General features: G+C 41.5%; 1 protein-coding gene across 2 annotated transcripts; it reads right to left on the bottom strand.

The window, feature by feature from the left end:
• Window positions 1-959: 959 nt before the first annotated feature.
• LOC147204687 (erlin-2-like) lies at window positions 960-17,516 on the bottom strand. 2 transcript variants are annotated; one of them, XM_086111510.1, is made up of 12 exons: window positions 17,450-17,516; window positions 16,314-16,421; window positions 14,533-14,614; window positions 13,628-13,674; window positions 13,396-13,457; window positions 13,190-13,315; window positions 12,785-12,858; window positions 11,043-11,101; window positions 3,898-3,989; window positions 3,719-3,808; window positions 3,206-3,285; window positions 960-2,869 (listed from the first exon to the last, which is right to left on the bottom strand). In XM_086111510.1, the coding sequence occupies exons 2-12, from the start codon at window positions 16,418-16,420 to the stop codon at window positions 2,696-2,698; spliced, it is 993 nt and encodes a 330-aa protein (XP_085967636.1). In that variant the 5' UTR covers window position 16,421; window positions 17,450-17,516; the 3' UTR covers window positions 960-2,695. The 2 variants fall into 2 exon arrangements, with proteins under 2 accessions (XP_085967636.1, XP_085967637.1); XM_086111511.1 differs by having other exon boundaries at window positions 14,533-14,645; window positions 17,450-17,479.
• Window positions 17,517-21,286: the final 3,770 nt, after the last annotated feature.

The following is a 21,286-nucleotide window of genomic DNA, read 5'->3' as shown; positions in this document are numbered from 1 at the left end:
TAAAATCTGGACAAGTGACTCACAAGAGGTAAATTGGCAAAGTGCAGCCATTTTCTTGTAACTTTAAAAGAACGAAAAGAAATAAGTCTGCAGCTAATGTCAGGTATTGATTACTATGATCATTCAGCTGTAAGAAGTGCATACAGAGGAGGAAAATAGCTAAAACCTTCATTGTATCAAAATCAACCGTTTGGTGCATATTTTATTTTATTTTTGTTAAATGGAGCTCTTATCGGCATCAAGAGGCCTCAAAGACCACAGAGGTAGATCACTGAGGTAGATGATTGCAGAATGTCTTCTACAAGTCTACACAACTTCATTAGAAGTCAGGAATACTCTGGAGGAGGTCATGTCATCATTTAAAAAGAAAAGAAAATAAATCGAGAATCAAATGATGCCTCTATGAATGCAAGAGTGTGAACAAGAAGAAGGAAGCCAGATTCGACGTGGCAAGAAAACGTCTCAAAAAGCTTACAATGTTCGGGCCATCAGATTCTTTGGATCGATGTAACCAAGAAAAATGTGTGACAAAATCACGGAGAGAGAAAATATGGAGAAAGAAATGAACAGTTCCTGATCCAAATCTGCACTATTTGTCAAAAGTGGGAGAGCCGGTGTTGGGGCGCTGTTATAAAGGTCCATATTGGTTGGTCGGAATGGTCTTACTGGTATTCATTGATCATGCGACTACTAACAGAAGTAACACAAACCACGAGTTGCGTCTCTGCTCACAGTCAGCCAATGCTTCAAACTTACTGATCATGCAGAAAATGGATATGGAATATTCTTCCATGATCAAGTCTGATTCCGACTGATCTCATCTCATTATTTTCACTTACAGAACATGAAAGTGAAGGCAGAGGACAGAGGCGCACCCGCCCCCACCCGCCAAAGTTTCTCAGTTTCTGGTGATGTGGTTGGGATACAGACTTGACTTGTAGTCAGAGTGCAAATTTGAATAGATTTCAAAAAGAAAAGATTGCTATTTATTTGTGTCACTTTTTTCAAACACTTGCAAGTCAACATTTTGTGAGTAGATGGTATCTATAAACCTCTCGTCATTTTCTAAATACTGTACTTCTGAACTAAACAAATTTGACAGTAGCTCGGATAACACAAAAAGTTCCAAGTATTTCAATATCTGTTGAACTGGAACACACATGCCCTCATATTGAACTTTCACCCTGATCAAAATTTGCAATGTATAAAACGACCCACAAACACCATTCCATCAACTGAACTCAAGTTTTGAGTTAAAGGCCTTCCAATTCCAAGTCACGCTTCATCATTAAAATATTTTGTTTGGACGGGAACAAACTCTTTATGTCTGCCGGTGCCAGAAGCCTCATGTCCGTCTCGAAAAATGCATCGCTCTGCTCAAACATACTTCAAGTGTCTCAATGATACACGACATGTAAAACGAATGGTGGATGTCGCAATCAATATGAAAGATGAGGTTTACACACAGTACGCTATACGCACCCGCCGGAAGTGTAAAAAAACCCCAAAAAGGAACAAAAGATGCCAGTGATGATGGCCAGTTCAAAATGGTTGTGCTGTGAAACCAGCAAATGTCAAGTTCGAGTGAGGTCTCGGAGATTAAAAGATGGCATACATCGGGTCTGATCGACTTGATGACGCATGAGCAATGATCAGTAGATGCTACTCGCTGCGAAATGAGACGGAGAAACTTAACACGTGAAACCAGTGTAATCTCTCTGCTTGAATGAAATTGGTGAAGAATTAAATGTGGAGGCAGTTTTAATTAAAAATAAGAGGAGAACCCGGGGCGGCCCGGTAGTCCAGTGGTTAGCACGTCGGCTTCACAGTGCAGAGGTACCGGGTTCGATTCCAGCTCCGGCCTCCCTGTGTGGAGTTTGCATGTTCTCCCCGGGCCTGCGTGGGTTTTCTCCGGGTGCTCCGGTTTCCTCCCACATTCCAAAAACATGCATGGCAGGCTGATTGGACGCTCTAAATTGTCCCTAGGTGTGAGTGTGGGCGTGGATGGTTGTTCGTCTCTGTGTGCCCTGCGATTGGCTGGCAACTGATTCAGGGTGTCCCCCGCCTACTGCCCGGAGACGGCTGGGATAGGCTCCAGCACCCCCCCGCGACCCTAGTGAGGATCAAGCGGTTCGGAAAATGGATGGATGGATGGAAGAGGAGAACCCCCAGCCCAAAAAATCTACTGCACTTGAAAGTTTGGATTTGCAATATCTTTAGTTGACATGGAACGTGACTGTATACGTTCCTCAACCCATCACCTAATTTGTCATTTTACAAGAGCATTACAAAACTGACAAGAAGAAGTCATATTTGTTGGGACCGGGTTAAAAGCGGTGGGAAATATTTTTGTCATGTTGCGAGGATTCACAAGTGCTTACTGCAGAGTCATGGAGCGGTGTTCTTTGTTTGCTAAATAAACTGAGTGCACTTAATGTGCAGGAATAACCCCCCCCCCCCACCTCTTAAAACATTTGCACCAGCAATTATGCCATGTATGCCCTGAAAGTGCCCCATTCTGATATTTTACATACCTAGTTTTTTTTTTTTTTTTTTTTTAAAGGACCCTGGTCGTCAGCGTGTCTTTGGGCTGGAGGGTAAAATTGCCCGCCACAGTTTTGAGTCATTGCCCTCCAGCATCAAGTCCAGCGCCCCCTAACTGGGTTGTCCTCTAGGTCGCGATATACCTTCCTCGCTATTCCACATCCAAGATTTGCTCTCGCGCAAGATCCAGGGCAGCGGTGGCCTTGAGTGAGCTGCCAGTGGAGTCCATGAACATGTGGGGTATGTCGTTCCCAAAGTAGATTTTGCTATTGGCGGCGATGGCCTTGTACTTCATCAGCTGCAGATATTCAGGTGTTAACTTCAGCTGCAAGAGGGGAAATGCAATGAAAATGGCAAACCCGAAAACTTGAGTTTGGTTTCACCCTTGGTGTGGTTTGTTTAGTTAGGTGGGAATTCAGAAACTTAAAAAATAAATAAATCAAATCACCAAGTGACTACAGAGTGGAAAGCCCTGGGGAAAAAACACTTTCCGTTTCTCTGGTTTTTCTTGCAGCTGAGTTCTATTAACTACCAAAGCAGGCGCTGGCATGATTATTTATTTCTCCCCCAAGCTACGCGTCTATTCTTTGAGAGAGTTTTGGCAGGAGACTTGCTCACCTCAAGGTGTGTTATTGTGCGACTTAGCTTCTTTTTCTCTCACCTTGTTGGCCTCTGCTGCTTTCAGCGCAGTGTAGAACTCGGCATCTGCTCTGGCCCTCTGTTGTGCCAGGAAGGCCTCATCTAAAAAGAGCGCCGAATGGAAGGAAGTTGGCAAAGTAGAAAGTTGTCTTCTTGTTGGAGTTACATTGCAGGCAAGTGGCCAACGAGGAATCCCCCAGTTCGATGACTGTATTCATGTGCCTCCTCATCAAAAGTGGTTTTCTTTGTTTTTAATTCAGGCGGATTGCGAAACTAATCACACCTTCCAAAGAAACTGCGCATTTGGCACAGCGGAAAAAGAAGGCAGAGGCGGGTGAAAGCCCCAACCTGTATCAGTGACTCGGTGTGAACAATACCCACGACTGTTGTAATGGCTCACCCACACACATTCGGATGATATTCATCATTATCCTTATCGCAGCTGAGCCGATCCTGCCGGGACTTGCCAAATACCTTCCGTTGCACAAACAAATATATCTACTGTACATTCCTAATAATTCCGAAACATACACACCTTCAATTTCTGAGATCTTTTTCTCAGTTTCCTTTTCCATGACTTTTTGTCCAAACTTGATCTCTGCCACTTGGGCCATTTTTTCAGCCTCTGAGAGACAAAAGCATCAAATGTCAGTCTTTTCCACTGAAATCCTCCATTCGTCACATTATTTGTGCTCAGTGTAATCGCATGCGTACCAATCACAGCTTTGATCCTTTCTGTCTCGGCCTCTTTTTCCACAACCTTCTGCGTCTGCTGGGAGATCAGCAGCTTGGTCTTCTCGCTCTCCCTGTGGGGAAAATCGCACAACCTTGAACGTCGTAGGCTACAAAATCCCTCAAGTGCAATTGTGAATTTGTGTCTACCGAGGCCGTCATCCACCAACATCGCACAACATGAAATATGAATATTTATAATCCTCATGACAAATGTTGAGCTTAAGCAGGTCGGTCCAAAAGATTTCCAGGTGTTTGAGCCAGAGACATTTCCAAGAATGCCACAACTGCTGCGCCTTTCGGTGCTTCTTCCAGTCTCTGTTAAAATTGAGAACATGCTGATAGTGAGGCACTGTTGCCAAATTGCGAGATTTCCATTTTTGTCTCGCAATATGAAAATGTGACCGGCAGGATGAAGAGGACGAGGGACATACCGATTCTAATTGTACCATCAAATTTATTGATCGATACAGAAACCAGACACCCGCTGTGACTTTTGTTATTTAGGCCTTTGTTAAAGAACAGCAATTTGTGCAAACGCACCATAATATCAAACAGCTGGACAAGCACGTTCAAACGTAGAGAAGGTCCGATTAAGTTCACCGGTGCATTTTAGCTTTATCCAGAAATTTCCTTCAAAAGCCAAATATCCGTAACGTTTTGCGAGTAACGTATGTCAACGACTAATCTGGACACTAATGACGGCCCTAAAAATCCTGAAATGGTAGCAAACCGAATTGACAGTGATTGTCCATGTCAACAATGGAAAATGTTGCAGAATTTAAGCAGGCCTGTAACTGCTGTCCCAATTTGAAACGGAAATAGCCAGTAATAATTCCTCACTGTCGTTCTCAAGACTGTGCGCATGTGTTCACTCATCCCGACACAACACATGCAAATAGACGTATGAGGTCATACTTATATTGCACTTAATTGAACTGTGTACTTTGAAACAAACATTTATTTTTGTGAATGCAAACACTTTGTTTTTTCTTCTTTCTACCCCCCAATTTTGCTGCTGTAGACTGTAAATTTCCCCAGTGTGGGAAAAATAAAGGAGATCTTATCTTATACTCGAAGCCACGTCACCGTTGCCCGACTCCTAAATTCTTGAATGTCAACTTTTTGGTCTGATCCATTCAAATCAAACAAATAATTGAAATTCCTGGTCCAGGTCAGTTGTCTGGCTTTCTGTGTGCTTCCTCGCAGTTGCAGGTGATTTCATTACGGCTTGTTTTACAGGTAAGATGAAAATCGCACAGCAGACACACCAATGAATTTTCATTACCTTCAAGGAAAGCGTTGCTATATTTTAATTGTGTGGGTACGGTGTTTGATTATCAAACCTTTCAACTTGGTATTCAAATAAAAGTGAACTTCCCGTCGACTTCCGGATTACAGAGCAACTTCTGATCGCCAGACTGCAAAATTTCAAACACTTCGCTGCATAGCCAGTGTGGGAACAAATCAAGGGACGACTCAATACCACTTTGTTCAAGTTGGTACCTTATACGACGATCACATATTGTTGCGCACTTGCAATCAATTGCTAATTTCAAAGCATTCCAAATAATAATCAAGAATTTATGAGGCAATCATTGATTACAATGAGTCGATTACTCATGTCAAGCCCCCGGCTGTATAAACAAGCCTTTAACCTCACAAACGCAAAAGCCTGTATTGCATCACCTTCCCAACCCCTTTTGCAAAGATCTGAGCGTCATGAATGATTGAACAAAGAAAGACAACGGCGATGACTAATCCAGTTAATTTATACAGTACATAAAAATCATCTGCACACATTATTAAACTTAATGGAATGCGCATGCGACATCTTTCTGCCGCAAAGCATTACAGTGAATGGGTTGAACAAAACAAACCCACTCCAATGTCGGGGGGCGGGGGGATCGAGATAAGCCTTCTTGCGGGTTTTGATTTGTTCACTTTCCAAAGTATTTGCTGTTTTTGCCAAGCAGGTGAACATATGCACATAAAAATAATGACAGGGCGGATCAATTTTTGTTCAGCTGCTTTTCTCTGCTTCCCCAGCTGATGGAAATGACACACTGACGCCAGAGGAAAATATCTGCTTTGAGAGAATGATATATAAACCTCAACTGAAAGTTAATACATGCTCTGCCGTGAGTTTGTTGAAAGCCACTGCTACTGGACTGTGATAATGTGACGAGTCCTTACGATGTCAAAACCCCCCCCATCTAGAATGTCAAAAGCTTTATTAAACGTCATGGGAGAGTTGAGTTTAGTGGATGACTTTTCCTTCCAAGAGATAGTTTTCATATTCATGTCAAAAGTGCATGGAAGTTATTCAAGAATAAACTATTTTTTTAAATTCCAAAACCCCACATACATAGGGTAAGAAGCAGTACGATTGGATCAATTACAATTTTCGACAATTACCATAAGAATTAATGGAGGAGCTGACAGTACCGTTAAATACTGGAGACCTAATTTCTTTCTTAAGAGATGCACAAATGAAAAAGGAAATGCGATCATCACGAAATGAGTACATTGCTACAATTGACAATGATACCGTCTCTCCTCCAGTGTTAAGGGATGCAGGAAAGGCTACAATCATTGATTCATTTTCCGATCTGCTTATCCTCACAAGGATCGCAGGGGGGATGCTGGAGCCTATCTCAGCCGTCTTCGGGCAGTAGGCGGGGGACACCCTGAACCGGTTGCCAGCCAATTGCAGGGCACACACAGACGAACAACCATCCACGCTCACACTCACACCTAGGGACAAGTTAGAGTGTTCAATCAGCCTGCCATGCATGTTTTTGGAATGTGGGAGGAAACCCGAGTACCCGGAGAAAACCCACGCGGGTCCGGGGAGAACATGCAAACTCCACATAGGCGGCCCAGCGGTTACTACAGTGGAAAGGCTACAATGAAAGGAAAAATGTTATCTCTGGGATCCCGACTCAAGAAACTGAGGCTAGTTAGACAACTTGAATTGGAGAATGACATTGAACAATTCGAGGGAACATACAAGAAATAAAGAAGAGATACTTAAAACGTTGAAAGAGGCCAGCCTGAAACTGGATGAGACGTTGCTAAAGCTGACGGGGCCCTGAGGTTTCTAAGTAGAAAATACGACAAAATGGGAAATAAAGTCAGTCGATGGTACAATCGGAAGGAGCAATCTAATTGGAGAGCCCACAAAAACACCCAGAAAACAGATTAGAATACACCCAAAAGACATATCTCAGACATTTGCAAAATATGATGAACTGTTTTAAAGCGTGCCTCAAGAATCTCAGAAAGATGATGATAACAGATTTTGGAATCCCCTGAAAATGACTAGTATAACGAATAAAGGAAGCAACAAAATTAGCAGAGCCAATTAGCAAAGGTGAGATTAACACATTCAGGACTGGCCAATTCTGGACCAAGTCTGTAAAGACGTTTAAAAACGTCTTTGGGAGTGAATGAGTTAAAGAAGCAATAACTACATAAAAAAAAAAGAAAAAGAAAGAAATCACCAGGAACAGATGGCTTTGGAAGAGAATAGAATTTTTTACAAGTCACCTCACACACCCTTGTTGTGTAAAGTGTACGATTACGCTTTGAAGTCAGGAGATCTGCCGATCCAGCATAAAGAAGGGAAGGAGCCCCTGCAATGTCCCAGTCATCATCACATAAGTTTCCCGTGTGTTGATTCTAAGATATTGACATCAATCATAGCAGCCAGAATACAAAAATACATAAAGTTCACCGAAGCGGATCAAACAGGATTTATGATGGGGCGCCAGAGAACAAATAATATACGGAGAGTCTTAAATATATAATCAATGGAAGCAAAAGATGCCATCTTTAACGCTTCTCAACCTTGATGCAGAAAAGGAATTTGACGGGGTAGACCGACACTTTCTTCTGAAAAATGGGCTTTGGAAAAAGATTTGACTGGATTGAGCTGCTTCACAAAGACCCGAAATCAAAAGTGAGGGTTCATGGTCACTGATCCTTTTCGCAATGAGTATCGAACCTCGGGCAGAGGCTATACGGCAAAACGAAAAACGTCTTTGGGGATAACAGCTGAGAGAGGGTCAGTTCTCAAAATGACACTTTTTTGCAACCGATATTTTCATTCTCATGAAACATCCATTTTAATCTGTGCCAGCACTCATGAAGTGCCTTGATGAATTCGGGGCAATCTCGGGATACAAAATTAATTCAAATAAATCGGAGGCGATGATGATTACAGGAAATTGGCCAGTAAAATTTAATCCGGAACTTTCATTTCGCTGCTCTAAACAATGATTTCGCCATTTGGGAATTCACTCGCCATCCTCTGCAATTGTTCAAGGCCAACTATCTTAACTATACAACCTCTTCCTTTATTTGGCAGAGTAGAGACAGTAACCCCCCCCCCCCCCCCAAAAGTTCTCCCTAGACTCTTTTTATTTGTCTTTACCCATAAGAGTACCAGTCTCCTTTTCTAAGACGCTGAATAATTTAATTTCTAAATTTATTTGGCAGAATAAAAGACCTAGAATATGACTTCACATCTTGACTATGGCAAAGAATCAGGGAGATGATGGTTTAACGGACCTAAAACATTATTATTGGCCTGCACGATTGATTGCAATAGTGCCTTGGTTTACTAAAATGACTAAACCGGGTGGCTTAAAATAGAGCAAAACGCAAGAAAAGAGACATCATCCGATGTACTGCCTTTTATGGATATTAAATCGGTCAGTCGGATCAAAACTGAGAATGAATGGATGAAACATACTCCTAAAGTGGGGGCAACCGTAAAGAAAAGACTAGGGGGCCCAGAAACAATCTCAACATGTGTGCTGATTATGGGCAACGCAGAATTCCTCCCCGTCATCGTGGGATGCCAGATTCCAAAAATGGGCCATTAGCGGGCTTACCATAATAAACCAGATATTTGAAGGCACAACTAAGACAGCAATTTGGACTTGAGTCAAATGATCTATCCAGATACCTCCAAATAAGACACTATCTTATGAGTCATAGAGAGAGAGAGAGCGAGAGTCAGTAGAAACCCAAACAAAGTGAAAGAGTACCGTATTTCCCGCACTATAAGGTGTTTCGGAGTATAAAGCGCACCTTCAATGAATGGCCTATTTTAAAACAGTTTTCATATATAGGGTGCACCGCATTACAAGGCACTTAGAATCGAAGCTGCAATCGTGGCTGCAGTTGCAATATGCATCCACTACGGAATACAAAACAGGTTTATTTATATAGGGCTTTTCCAACCATAGCAGTTGTAAAAAAGTGCTTTACGGAACATTTAAAATACCACGTCCAATAAATCTGAATATTGATCCATATATAAGACGTATCGCATTATAAGGCGCATAGAAGTTACAATTGTGGCTGCAGTTGCATTATGCATCCACTAGATGGAGCGACGCTAAAGGGAATACAATCCAGCTTTATTCATATAGCGCTTTCACAAGCGCTGCAACTATAATTAAGAACATTTAAAATACTACGTCCAAGAAATCAAAATAGTGGTCATTATAGGAGGCGCATTGGATTATACGGCACACTGTTGGCTCTTGAGAAAATTGATTGCTTTTAGGTGCTCCTTATCGTGCGGAAAATACGGCATTTCATTTCTGGGGTAGAGACAAGGGCTCCAAATAAGAAAAACCTTCCTCAAATTATATAGAAGGATCTCTTATGATACTTGACTAAATAAAGTAAATATCCAGGAAAGTGGGAATTGGACCCGAATGCTGTCATTCAAGATGAGGTGTGGAGGGAATTTGATTGGAAATGAAAAATGAGGTGTTTTGACAATCCGTTTAAGATTGCTTTGTTTGTAAGGCCACCCTTGAGTGGTAGCTGCTTGAGGAACCGTGGAGGGATTGGTGATTCCGTACACATCTTTTGGGACTGTCCAAAAATCGAAACATTAGGGCACCGGTGTCAAACTCAAGGCCGGGGGACCAGATCTGGCCCGCCACATCATTTTGTGCGGCCCGTGAGAGCAAATCAAGCATGTCAACTTTTCCATGATGCTTGCTAAAGTCTGAACCAACATTTCAAATAGTCAAATGTAATCCATCATTACATAGAGATATTGCAATCATTATCTGCTTACGCACTTATATACATTAAGGTCACCAATGGCTGAACTAACCATTATTCTTAACTTCCGATTTCTAAACTAGCTATCCACCAATTTGTTGTGCGCTGAATATGTAATATGTGGAGATGATCAAACATTTCTACGGTTTCACAAAATTCAAGGTCATGATGGCCCGCTCGGGGAAACCGTAACTATAATGTGGCCCGCTACAAAAATGAGTTTAGACACCCCTGCATTAGGGAAAAGTGTTATGGTAGAAATCGAAAATATTGTGAAGGTAAATGTTCCTTTGATGCCTGTGATTTACTTGCTTGGAGATATTCTATTCATGATTGCCAAGAAAATGCTCTGAACTGAAGGACTGCGACTACACCGACGATAAGACAGTGGAGACAGAGACTGAGACAGGTTTTGGAACAGATGACCGCAAGGCTTCGAATTACAATGGATGTTTTTGCTTTTGGATGGAAAGAAGCGATGCCCTATCTGGCCTCTATTTATTCTGTTGAAGCAGGAGGATGTGTCAGGGACCATTTGAGCTCTGATATCTGTATTTTTGTCATGGTGTGCAACATTTGTTATTCATCTGTGTGAGGGGACTGTTTTGTTTGTTTTGTTTTCTCAGTTGTGGAATGTTATATTTTGTTGATTGTGAAAATTGAAAGTAAAAAAAAATAATCTCCAAACACCAGGAAAAGTTACTAAAATTGTTGCTTGTCACTTTTTGGACAACGAGGTGTGTGAGGGGTCTGAACACCCAAACAAAGCAAGTTACCAAGTTGGCAATGATGTTGCCTTTCTCAGTGGAGGGTTGTGTGAGGGTTGAGGCACGCATTTTACAGTTGCTGTAATAGAGCACACGTTGGTGATTGCTCAAGTCAAAATAACCTGTTCAAAGACTGACACGAACAATGTAGTTAGGTCGCCGGAAGATTTGCGAGCGACAAGAACATCTGTTTAGGAGAGGGTCAAAAAAAACGTCAAGGGTCGAGGGAATGTTCCTTGTTCACAAAGTAAACAAAAGAAAACTTACATGAGCTCGTAGTTTCTGCGGATACTCTCTGGAATGTTGGGCTTTGTAACACGCACTGCCTATGGAGGACACATACAAAACCAGACAGAAAAGATGGGTTAGCTCTTCAAGCCCAAAAAGTGTTCACCCCAGTAAGCAAAGTCAGATGTCCAGGAATCCAGATGTAGGAGCTCAAGATCCTCAATGTGACAAGATTACTGGCTTCGCAGAAAGCGCAGCAATTGTTATTTCAACCGAATCTGGTTATTTATAGAAAACTTCAGGCCCAGAGTAATAAAACCCAAGGCAAAGTGTAACACTCAGTAATGAAATGTGTGTTTATCTATGGGGTTTTAGGGGCTTTCTTTATTCAACTCCACCACTTCCCTTCAAAAAATTAAAAAAATGCTGATGACTGATCCTGTGGGGATAGTAAAGGACTTTGCAGTGGTTGTGTAAGCTAACTCTAAATGCCTTTCGGTTTTTAAATGACAGTGACGCGAATGCAATGTTGTACGAAGTGGACATGAAACTTGTAAGGGGTTCAAATGATAGTCAAACATTAGTTCCCCGCTCATGGCTCCAATCGCCATGAGACACCCGGATGAACATGTCGCAAGAGACCATTGGCGAGTCAGTACATCAAAATTTGTGCTTATGCGCAAGTAACCTGTGGTGCAAAAACACATTGGGCACTGGACTGCTGCCCCAGAGAATTGAGCTCAACTAGCTCATCACAGGATCCCAACCTTCCAGTGGGTGGTGGAACATTCATTCCATTTTTTGAATAGGCCATGCAACTTAATTGTGTCTTTTAATAAAACAATAAATTTTATTGTTTTAATAAGCTGCCATTTTGTAGCCCTGATATACAGTATGTGGTGGTAATTCTCAACTCAACTGTATTCATAGAGCACTTTCAAACAGCCATCGCTGCATACAAAGTGCTGTACATGGAGCAACTAACATATATACAACAATAAAGCAATAAATCAGTAACAAAGATGGTAGAAAGCACCAAACAGTAAAACTAAGATCAAATTAGGAAATAAAAATGGAAATGGTCTATCCACGCATGTGAAGAATAAACCTTGCCCAGACGTGCCATTATTCTTGAAGTTCATTCATGAGATTGGTGGGTTGGTGAAAAAATAAAAGACCAGCAAACAACAACCTCTGGTGCTCATTTGAGAACTACACAAAAAATTTTTTGTGTATAGGTAACGAAGTTCCAAAATATTTCACAATCATACTGTAATGCTCTGAAGGATGAATACAACATGACAGGCAAAAAGAATTATTCTAACGTAACGTCGGGACACAGCTTCATGTGTTGATCAGTGATTGTGTTGAAATGAGACTATTATACTATAATGAAGCGCACAGGAAGTCAGAATGATTCTATTTCCCCAAGGCCTCTGAAATTCCACAAGCTCCAAGAGACACAATGACGTCATCAAATTGGTGTTCCCTTTCAATACAATAAGCTGCACCTTTTATAGCGTTGCTCAACTTGTTACATAATGGCCTTATTCAATAATCATCAGCGTCCTGCAAAACAAAACTAATAATGGGAAGACAGTTTCCATAGTCTAGGAAAAAAAAACAATGAAATTGGAAATCCCCATTAGGGTAAATTCAGCAACGGATTTTGATCGGCAGTGTAGATTGTGACAATACAAAGATAGATAAATGAATACAAACAAAAACATGACATGTGTGTTTGGGTCATCATGCTTTTCTGGTGGCCATTTTCACTGTACCTGAATGATGAGACCTGGCGCCATGGTTGTTAGATCTTCTTGCAATGTTAGTTTCAGGTTTTCGTCGATTTGGTCTGAAGAGGAGATTGTGGATGTGCAGGTGAGAATATGATTTCACAAACCAGTACCACGCAGCAGCAACAACGTAGACTACCGGTACGTGGACCAAAGCGTGAAGCCTTCTTAAAATATCAGAGAGTGTCGGCGTAAATGTGTCCATTTCCTCTTTTTAACAATAAGGGCCGTTTTTGGTGCAGTCATGCTACTTGTTCTGACATGTTCTATTAACTCATTCAGTATAAGCCAATTCTAGACCAAGTCTGAAAAGACGTTTAAAAACGTCTTTGGGAGTGAATGAGTTAAAGCAAGAGTTGTTATTGGAGTCTTGTCACTTTTTGTACCAACCAAACAGGCCGATGTAGACCTCCTGCAGGGAGTGAACACTGCAGAACTGGTTGAGTTCGTGGTGAACCTTGTTGTATATTAAGGCTTTGTCGTAATCCGCAGTGAAATTCTTCACGATGTCAAACACTGTCGAGGGAAAGCAACATGACATCAAACACGTAACATGCTGACTTTCGGAGGAATCAAAGAGTTGTTTCATTGCTTACCTGCTGAGGGAACAAGGTAGTTCACAACTTCTATGCGATCAAAGTAGATCATCACCCCACCACTGAAAGGAGTTTTTATGACTTTTGAGCGAACCTTTCTTTCCTCCGAGAATGATGCCAGTGCATTTTATTGACACAGTTTAATAGCCTCTTGAATACTTGGTGTCATGCAACACTAGTGAAACACATCAATTCGATACTGTTGACTGTATAACAAAAGAGAACCCCCTACCTCGTGCCACAAGGAACATTTTTCACCTCATCTGTCTGCAACGTCGTCTACAGGACAAGAACAATGCATTATTTTCGGACATATCGGCACACATTAACGAAATTACATCGACCACGTGTAGGGAACCAACTGGTCCAGACAGACAGCTCTACATGCAAGTTTACGTACACCGATCATGGGCATGAATTCCATTTCTGTAACGTCTCAGGACCTCCCATCAATGACACAGTTTGACATCACATTAGATATTCGTCGGCCACAATAAGGAGGCAAATCCTAATCCATAGAAAGCTTGTTTGCGTATTGGTTTATTTCGTGCCATCCATACAGCCTTCAAATCATAATGCTCAACTCACACAGTCTCTGCTTTTGCCACTGGAAAAGTGTCAAGAGCGTGTCAAGTTGCAACACGTAGCTGCAACTCAAAGCGGTTAAACGCAATACCTCTGGGTTGGCAACTTGGTAAAGCGTATCACGGCTGCTAAACCGCATTTCATTTTGATCACTTATGCGCTGTGTCAAAGAGGACTTTACAGTTTTCATTCTTGCAACTTTTCCGTCTTAAATTTTTTTTTAATAAAGATCACTTTTCATAGCAGTCTAGTGTACACTAATGAGACAAGGGGGGCAGTGCAACTATAGGATGTTATTTTCACGCGATACAAAAATGGGATTTACATAGACATGACAGTCTATCAAAAATTTTAAATGCATTCCATCCGTCCGTCCATCCAATTAACCTGTTTTGAGCTGTCAAAACTGTGGAAAAAAAGTGTGACTTATAGTCCAAAAATATGGTCAGTTTTGCTTGGAATCAGAATTTTTCCATTGACAATTTGAAGTGTTGTTTTTTGGACTGTGGTACAATATATAACATTTTTGAAGCACACATTTACTTGAATCACCTGAACAGACTTGTAGGAGGTGATGAATGGAAGCATGAGATGGAAACCAGGTCCACTCGTGGTGGTCAAGAGAGCTCCTCCCCTGTTTTGCAAACACATTCATTTCAGGAATCCTAGCGAGGGATTATAAAACAAACATGTTTTTCAATTGTGATGAACCGGGACAGTGGAACCACAAAAACCCAGTGCCTTTAGTGCTTGAACTATTTTTGACTTTGAAGCAATTTTGCAAGGAAAAATATGCCTCAAAAGGCAGCAAGATATCAGCATCATTTACTACATCTCAGTGCAAGTAAGTGCAGTACCTTCCAATAAGTAACTTTTTCTTAACTTTTCTTTTTCAACATTGTTACGGTAAAGTGAGAAGGCCAACTTCAAAGTAAACCTTAAATTACCAAACAAAATATGGACATCAATGCCGAGGCATGCTTTTATTTTTGAAGTTGTTCCCAGCCGCATGTTACAGCGTCAACGTCCGACTCGCATGTTCCAGACTATTGACTGGTTTAATTGCCATCAAAAATTGTTGCTACAGACATCACCGAGACAATGTCATACGGAAATCAACTTAAATTGCTAATTAAGGACAATTGGGAAAAAAAATTGTTGACATTTTTATTTTACAGCCTGTTGCCAGCCCTAAAAAAGTGTTTTGTGCTTGGTTGGCCTGAAGGTACACATGCATTGCAAGTGAGGAAAGTCCAAAAGTGATACTGTCTTGATTTTCAATTGTAATATTTGTCGAGTGGTTAGCGTATCAACCTCCCAGTGTGGAGTGTGCATGTTCTTCCTGTGCCTGCGTGGGTTTTCTCCGGGCACTCTGGTTTCCTCCTGCATTCCAAAAACATGCATGGCAGGCTGACTGAACACTCAATTGTCCCTAGGTGTGAGTGTGGATGGTTGTTCGTCTCTGTGTGCCTGCGATTGGCTGGCAACCGATTGAGGGTGTCCCCCGCCTACTGCCGGAGGACAACTGGGACAGGCTCCAGCAACCCCGCGACCCTTGTGAGGGTCAAACAACACACTTCAGTTAGCCTGCTTTGTTAAAAGGTGATCAGTTGGAATGGCAACTCTATCAGGCTGTGAGCATCAAAGTGTGCAGAGTCATTCACATCTACTGCCTTTGAATAGTAATCTGACAGCTCTCACCACCTTATATAGAGCACTTGAACACTGCTAGCGCTGGAGTCACCGCTAAGTGCAATACAGTGTCAGTGTGATCAAGTTGTTGTTTTTTTAAGTGGTTGAACGATATTTCATTGTGTTGTTGAACTTGTTAGCAAGAGTTTATGATGGCAAACAGTCCAAACGTACCTATGCATTGACGTCCATTTATTATTTGGTAAGGTAAGGTTTACTTTAAAGTTGGCCTTTTTACTGGGTTAGCGGGGGTTACTGTCATACAATTGTTACTGTGGTTAGCTTGAATTCCTCTTGGCAGTGTGCACGTAAATGAGTGGGTACCTGAGTCAGAAAAAATGCCTAGAGCATTTTGCGAGGTACCCGGATTATTTGAGGATTTGTTTCCACCATAGTACATAGTATAGTAGCCCGTGATAGGTGCCAGGCGAACTGTGCAAAGTGCAAGCTGAAGCATCTTTATTCAAAAGTCCATCCCTGAAAACTGTCAAAGCCATATCACAGTTGGGCATTTGCAACATGCCTTACTAAAGATGTTTAAGATGTCTTTAGCAAACAGATTTGAAGCAGATGGCTGTTTTACAGATAAGCAGGTTAACTGCTTTGCAGACATAGAACAGCCGAAAGCCCTGCACACTCACCTGTAGTACACTCCTGTGTGACCTTCATCGATCTTGTGCATAGAAGCTAAAAGTGCTGCTCCAGTAAGAGCAACAATAATTGAGAATATGGCACCCCACTGTGCCATCCTGGAAAGCAAAATAGACAAACAGCATGTATTAATTCATGAATGACTAGTTCAAGTGTGATGTTCAAAATAAGGAGAAAACAATCACTCCCGCCTCCAAAATAGACTTTCTGACCTGCATTCACTCAGCAACACATGAGGCAACGAACAGCGGCACATATACTGGCTCCATGGTGACTGTTTATCTGCACTCAGCTAAGGCTAATCCTGCCATTAGTCGGGACTCAATAACCTTGTCAACCTCAAAGAGGATTGAGCCTCAACTGTGAAAACCCAGGGTGATCAAATATATTTGAAAGCATACTCTACAATTCAGGGGAATCACTCTGAAGATGCTAATGATTAATTCTGGCTGTGGTGATTGTGCATGTTTGTTGAACGGTCTCTGTTGGTGATTGGTGCCATTAGTCAGTGGTTTAAAAAAACGGCACATTTAAATTTCCACCTGTGTTTGAACAAAAACATCAAACTCCTGCGTGGCAGCGTTGTCAAATAGAACGCACCACAGCTCGATTTAGTGGCTCCACGTAACCATAGAACTATGCACATAAAATACATTTGAAGATAAGATGAACCTGCATCACACAAAGTTTTAGCTCGCACCGTTCTGCCAAGTGATTTTAACGTGTTCCCGCAGGGAAATGACGCGGTTAAACGGGATACACATGAGTGATCAAAGATACAACTAAAAATCTCGAAAACAATTGATGGGATTCGTATATCCGAGCTATAGCAGGAGTTGCGTTCAGTTAAAGTTGATTTACTAAAAAGCGCGGATGGCGTTATTTAAATAGACGTTGTTGAGCATAATAGTGCATGTCTGAGAGTTATCTTGCGGTCACAGCCTTGTCTTTTACGTCAACATTAGATCAGAATTGTAGCCAAATGCTTATTGAGCTTGACTAGCGCTCCAAGTAGCAAAACAACTCCAAAGAAGGTCTTTAAAATGAGTTGACATTGAGATCGCAGTTGCTGCACTTATCGTTACGGTATGCATCTTTCAAGTGTACCTTTCGATGAAGTTCTTACCTTCTATTTGGCCCAATTCAATGCTAAACACGAGAGGAGGTCACAAACACCTGCTAACATCTTCTTCATATGATTCAAACGGACTATTATGAACGCTACCGGCCTCTAGTGGAAAAAAACAAAACATTTACAAATTAGATGAATACATTTCACAAATATCCGTACATATATATACATACATACCTACTGTATATACATACATACATACATACATACGAGTTTTTACTTTTGAGATGTTGATTGTTAGTATGTGGACGGAATGGCTAAATATGGATCATCTAAATACGTCACAATAATATTTGTATAATTCGTGTAAAGTTGGTTGTCTGATATTCTTGACAGTCATTTATAATGATTCAATGATCTGTATGAACTAGTTGATATCGACATATCGCATTGATAGCTATTGCAGTCTCTTTGGTTAAATGATAAGAAAAAACAACTATAGCCTCGTCATAATAATAATAATAATAATAATAATAATAATAATAATATACCATCACTACTGTAGTAGTACTATATAGTGTACCCGTATACCGAAATTATCAGAACCTCACAGGTTGACAATGTTCTTTTTAGCATACGGAGTAAATGCTTTACCCACTAAAAACAGCAGATGGTGACAAAGGCTGGACAATATTGTGTCATGGGGCTCAGCCAAAGGAGTCACAACAATGACAAATGTACTGCATAGTGCTTTGCCCAGCCGATGTATTAATTCCAAATTTCACTGACATAGTGTTTGCTGTAACACCTGAATCAAATAAGCAACCAAGCGAAGGTTCTGATTTACAGAAAAGAAAGGGCAGGTTTGCCTTGTTTCTATTAAAAAAAGGACTTTATGTATTTATCCCTGCAATCCTTAAGGCCTTGACTTAAAATGGCAATGGCGTCTTACTTTTTGACATTGAGAAATTCACAGAGAAGCAGAGCTAACCCCAAGGTGTGCCCATGGCCCTGTGCTTTGCATTTTAAACAGGTTGGAGAGATTGGGGTAGAGAAAGGGAACAACAGAGCAAGGGAAAAGAAGTTTGTCAGAGTTCATTAAGTATCAAGGGAACATCGGTGGAACTGGCAGCGTAAGCCACGCCGGGGCCCTAGTGCCATTAATCACGAGTGACATGAAACTAAGGGCTGAGGGAGGATGGTGAGAGGGAGGGTGGCTCTGTCAGAGACTGCTAGTGATTATAGCAAAGGGGTACCATGCAGACCAGACCAGGACTGATGAATACTGGAACGTTCAGGAAATCATTGCAAAGATGATGCTCCCAACAATGAGATGAGAGGTCAAAGAGTAGATAGGCTTTATCTGCCACAAATGTGTTCATCTATTCCTTTGTTTAAATCATGACCTCGTCCTCATTTATTTTTGTGCTGAGCCTCTGGTTCATAGCCCACAGAAGAGAGAGAGAATATGGCAATTACACAGTGCCGCTCATATATCTAAGGCTGCCTGACAAGTTTCTCCTTGTACCCCCGGAAGCATTGTTGTAGCTCCGCACGCTGCATGCCGCCACCCTGGAAGAAGAAATAAATGGAGGAGAGAAAGAGAGTGTAGAGAACACTGGTGAGTGGAGAAGATGGAGGCCTCTGTTAAGTGCTGTGCTTGAAAGCCAGTCTGGCCTCATTAGCTGTCAGTTGTAACAATACTGAGCTGGCAGCGAAGACTGCTCCCAGTCTCGGTGCCATAAATCACAGGCTGACAAGGCCCTGACAGGGCTGGGAACTTACACACATGCAGGACTTGCTTGCACTCTGGCTCTCTGCTGCTCTCTTTTCTTCCCTCTTTTTCCACTGTGCTCTCTTTCTCTTTCTATTTATCCTCCCACTCCTTTCTCTTTCTTTGTTGGTACTACTCCCCACATTTGCTTTTTATGTCTTTCCTTCTCAGTCTCATTCAGATCATTGCAGCTTGACAGGAGGAAGCTCAGGATGCTGCTTAGTTGAACACACCTAAGCTTGTTTTTTTTTTTTTGTCTGTCCCATATCCTACCGGTATATAGTTTATATTTCTGTTTGATATCTAGTGGCGTGTTGAATCTTTTGTAGTTAACATCAATGTGATGAAGCTCGACTCAAAGTCAATGATGTCTTTTTTTTCAGCACAATACAGCGACCCCTCACATTTTTTTTTGTATCACATGGACCGGTTTTACTGAAAGACATCTTTCAATGGACTAGCATAGAAACAAATGCAAACAAATATTTAAAAATACCACTCACCATTACGGTGAATTTTGTTATAATTAGTGAGCCCTGCACATGACAAGACATAGCCAGCCAACAAAAAAACTAAGCATTTCACTGTCTCATGTATTGCGCTTAGTCAACCTTTGGTTTTAAAAAATAATGCAAAAGTAATACAGACCAGTTGTCGACTGGTTGAATTTAATGTATAAACCTTAATACAAAACAGTCCATGTGTTCTTGCAAAAAAAGCTGCTACACTATTAATAAACGAGTGGATGCCTGACTTTGAGGCAGAACAAGAACAGCAGTGGTATGAGCACTCCATTTCAAGGTCATAATGAAAAAGATTATTGAAAGATGATTGAAATGCAAAGTGTCTGTGTGGTTTCTGGTTGTGACTGTATGATTTTATTCGCATGTGGAGGAAGTTACGGTCCGTTTGCTTGCCTGAGCCTGAGCAGGAGCTGCTAACGCTGTCTGCCGCCATCCATTATAGCAACGTGTGTTGATGTGTGTGACACAACTGGACCAGAAAGGAAGGAAGCTGAAGAGTGTGGGCCATCAATCATCACACTTTGACACACACACACGCACACGCACACACACACACACACACACACACACACACACACACACACACACGTGCACACACACACACACACACACACGTGCACACACACACACACACACACGTGCACACGCGCACACACATTCAAACGATTGGAGGTTTAGGAATTGAGCAGGAAGCAGGAATGAACCAAACTAGCATGTTTAAAATGTGCCTACAAACACATAGGTGTGAGGTGTGTACATATATGATATAAATACTAACAATGAGTTCAGAGCTGGTTAACATGCCTTCAATTTTGCTTTTGGGAGAAATGTGTGGGAACGCCCCTGCCCTCCAGTGCAGCTTTTTAGTGACTTGCCCCGATTGGACCCATCTGGCTCTCACACTCGGGGTCAGCTGAGGTACAACAAATGATGGATTTCATTGGCAAAACTGATTTGAATGGTACCCTACAGTCACGTAAACAAGAATGAAACAATCAGCGTTGGCATTACAATGTAACACGGGTTCCAGATTGTCATGGTTTTAAAATGTTAGCTACTATGCTAATTCAGGACAGAGTACGGCCTTCCACATTGTGTTGAAAGGCAAATAGGAGAGCAACATCCACAATGATTATGAAGTTAATCAAACAATACATCATTTAAAATCAACAGCTCCTTTCAACAAGCTAACCTTCACTGTCCCATGGATATGATTAAAACCATTTGTGCATACATGAGGTATGGAAGTGGTGTTTAATTATAGTCATATTGCCAACTGACCTGGTGTGTACACTATAATACCAGTACAGTACTAAGTATGACTGTTTGCAGATTTGTCTGCATTAGGATTTTCTCCAAAATATTACCAGACATAACTCTTAACTCAACTCAACTCAACTGTATTTATACAGCACTTTCAAACAGCCTTCGCTGCATACAAAGTGCTGTACATGGAGCAACTAACAGAGATGAACCCTTTCATGCACCCTGTAACCTGATAACATGATAAGCTGTGCACTGAAGTAACCGCGGCCCCAGAAAGGGTTCAAATCTGCCAAAATGTGAAAATTATCAACAATATACAACAATAAG

The sequence above is a fragment of the Hippocampus guttulatus genome, chromosome 5 (genome assembly GCF_054856545.1).
Source record: "Hippocampus guttulatus isolate MCC_2025c chromosome 5, RoL_Hgut_1.0, whole genome shotgun sequence".
In the NCBI taxonomy this organism is placed as follows: Eukaryota; Metazoa; Chordata; class Actinopteri; order Syngnathiformes; family Syngnathidae; genus Hippocampus; species Hippocampus guttulatus.
This window is presented reverse-complemented; position numbering and strand designations above follow the sequence as displayed.

What these genes read in the sequence shown, in the direction of transcription:
- LOC147204687 (XM_086111510.1), bottom strand. Translation starts at nt 16,420, where the DNA reads ATGGCACAGTGGGGTGCCATATTCTCAATTATTGTTGCTCTTACTGGA. An exon ending in AATGTTCCTTGTGGCACGAG is followed by an intron (nt 13,458 to 13,627) that starts GTAGGGGGTTCT and finishes AACTCCTTTCAG; the next exon opens with TGGTGGGGTGATGATCTACT. An exon ending in AAAGATCTCAGAAATTGAAG is followed by an intron (nt 3,286 to 3,718) that starts GTGTGTATGTTT and finishes CGCTCTTTTTAG; the next exon opens with ATGAGGCCTTCCTGGCACAA.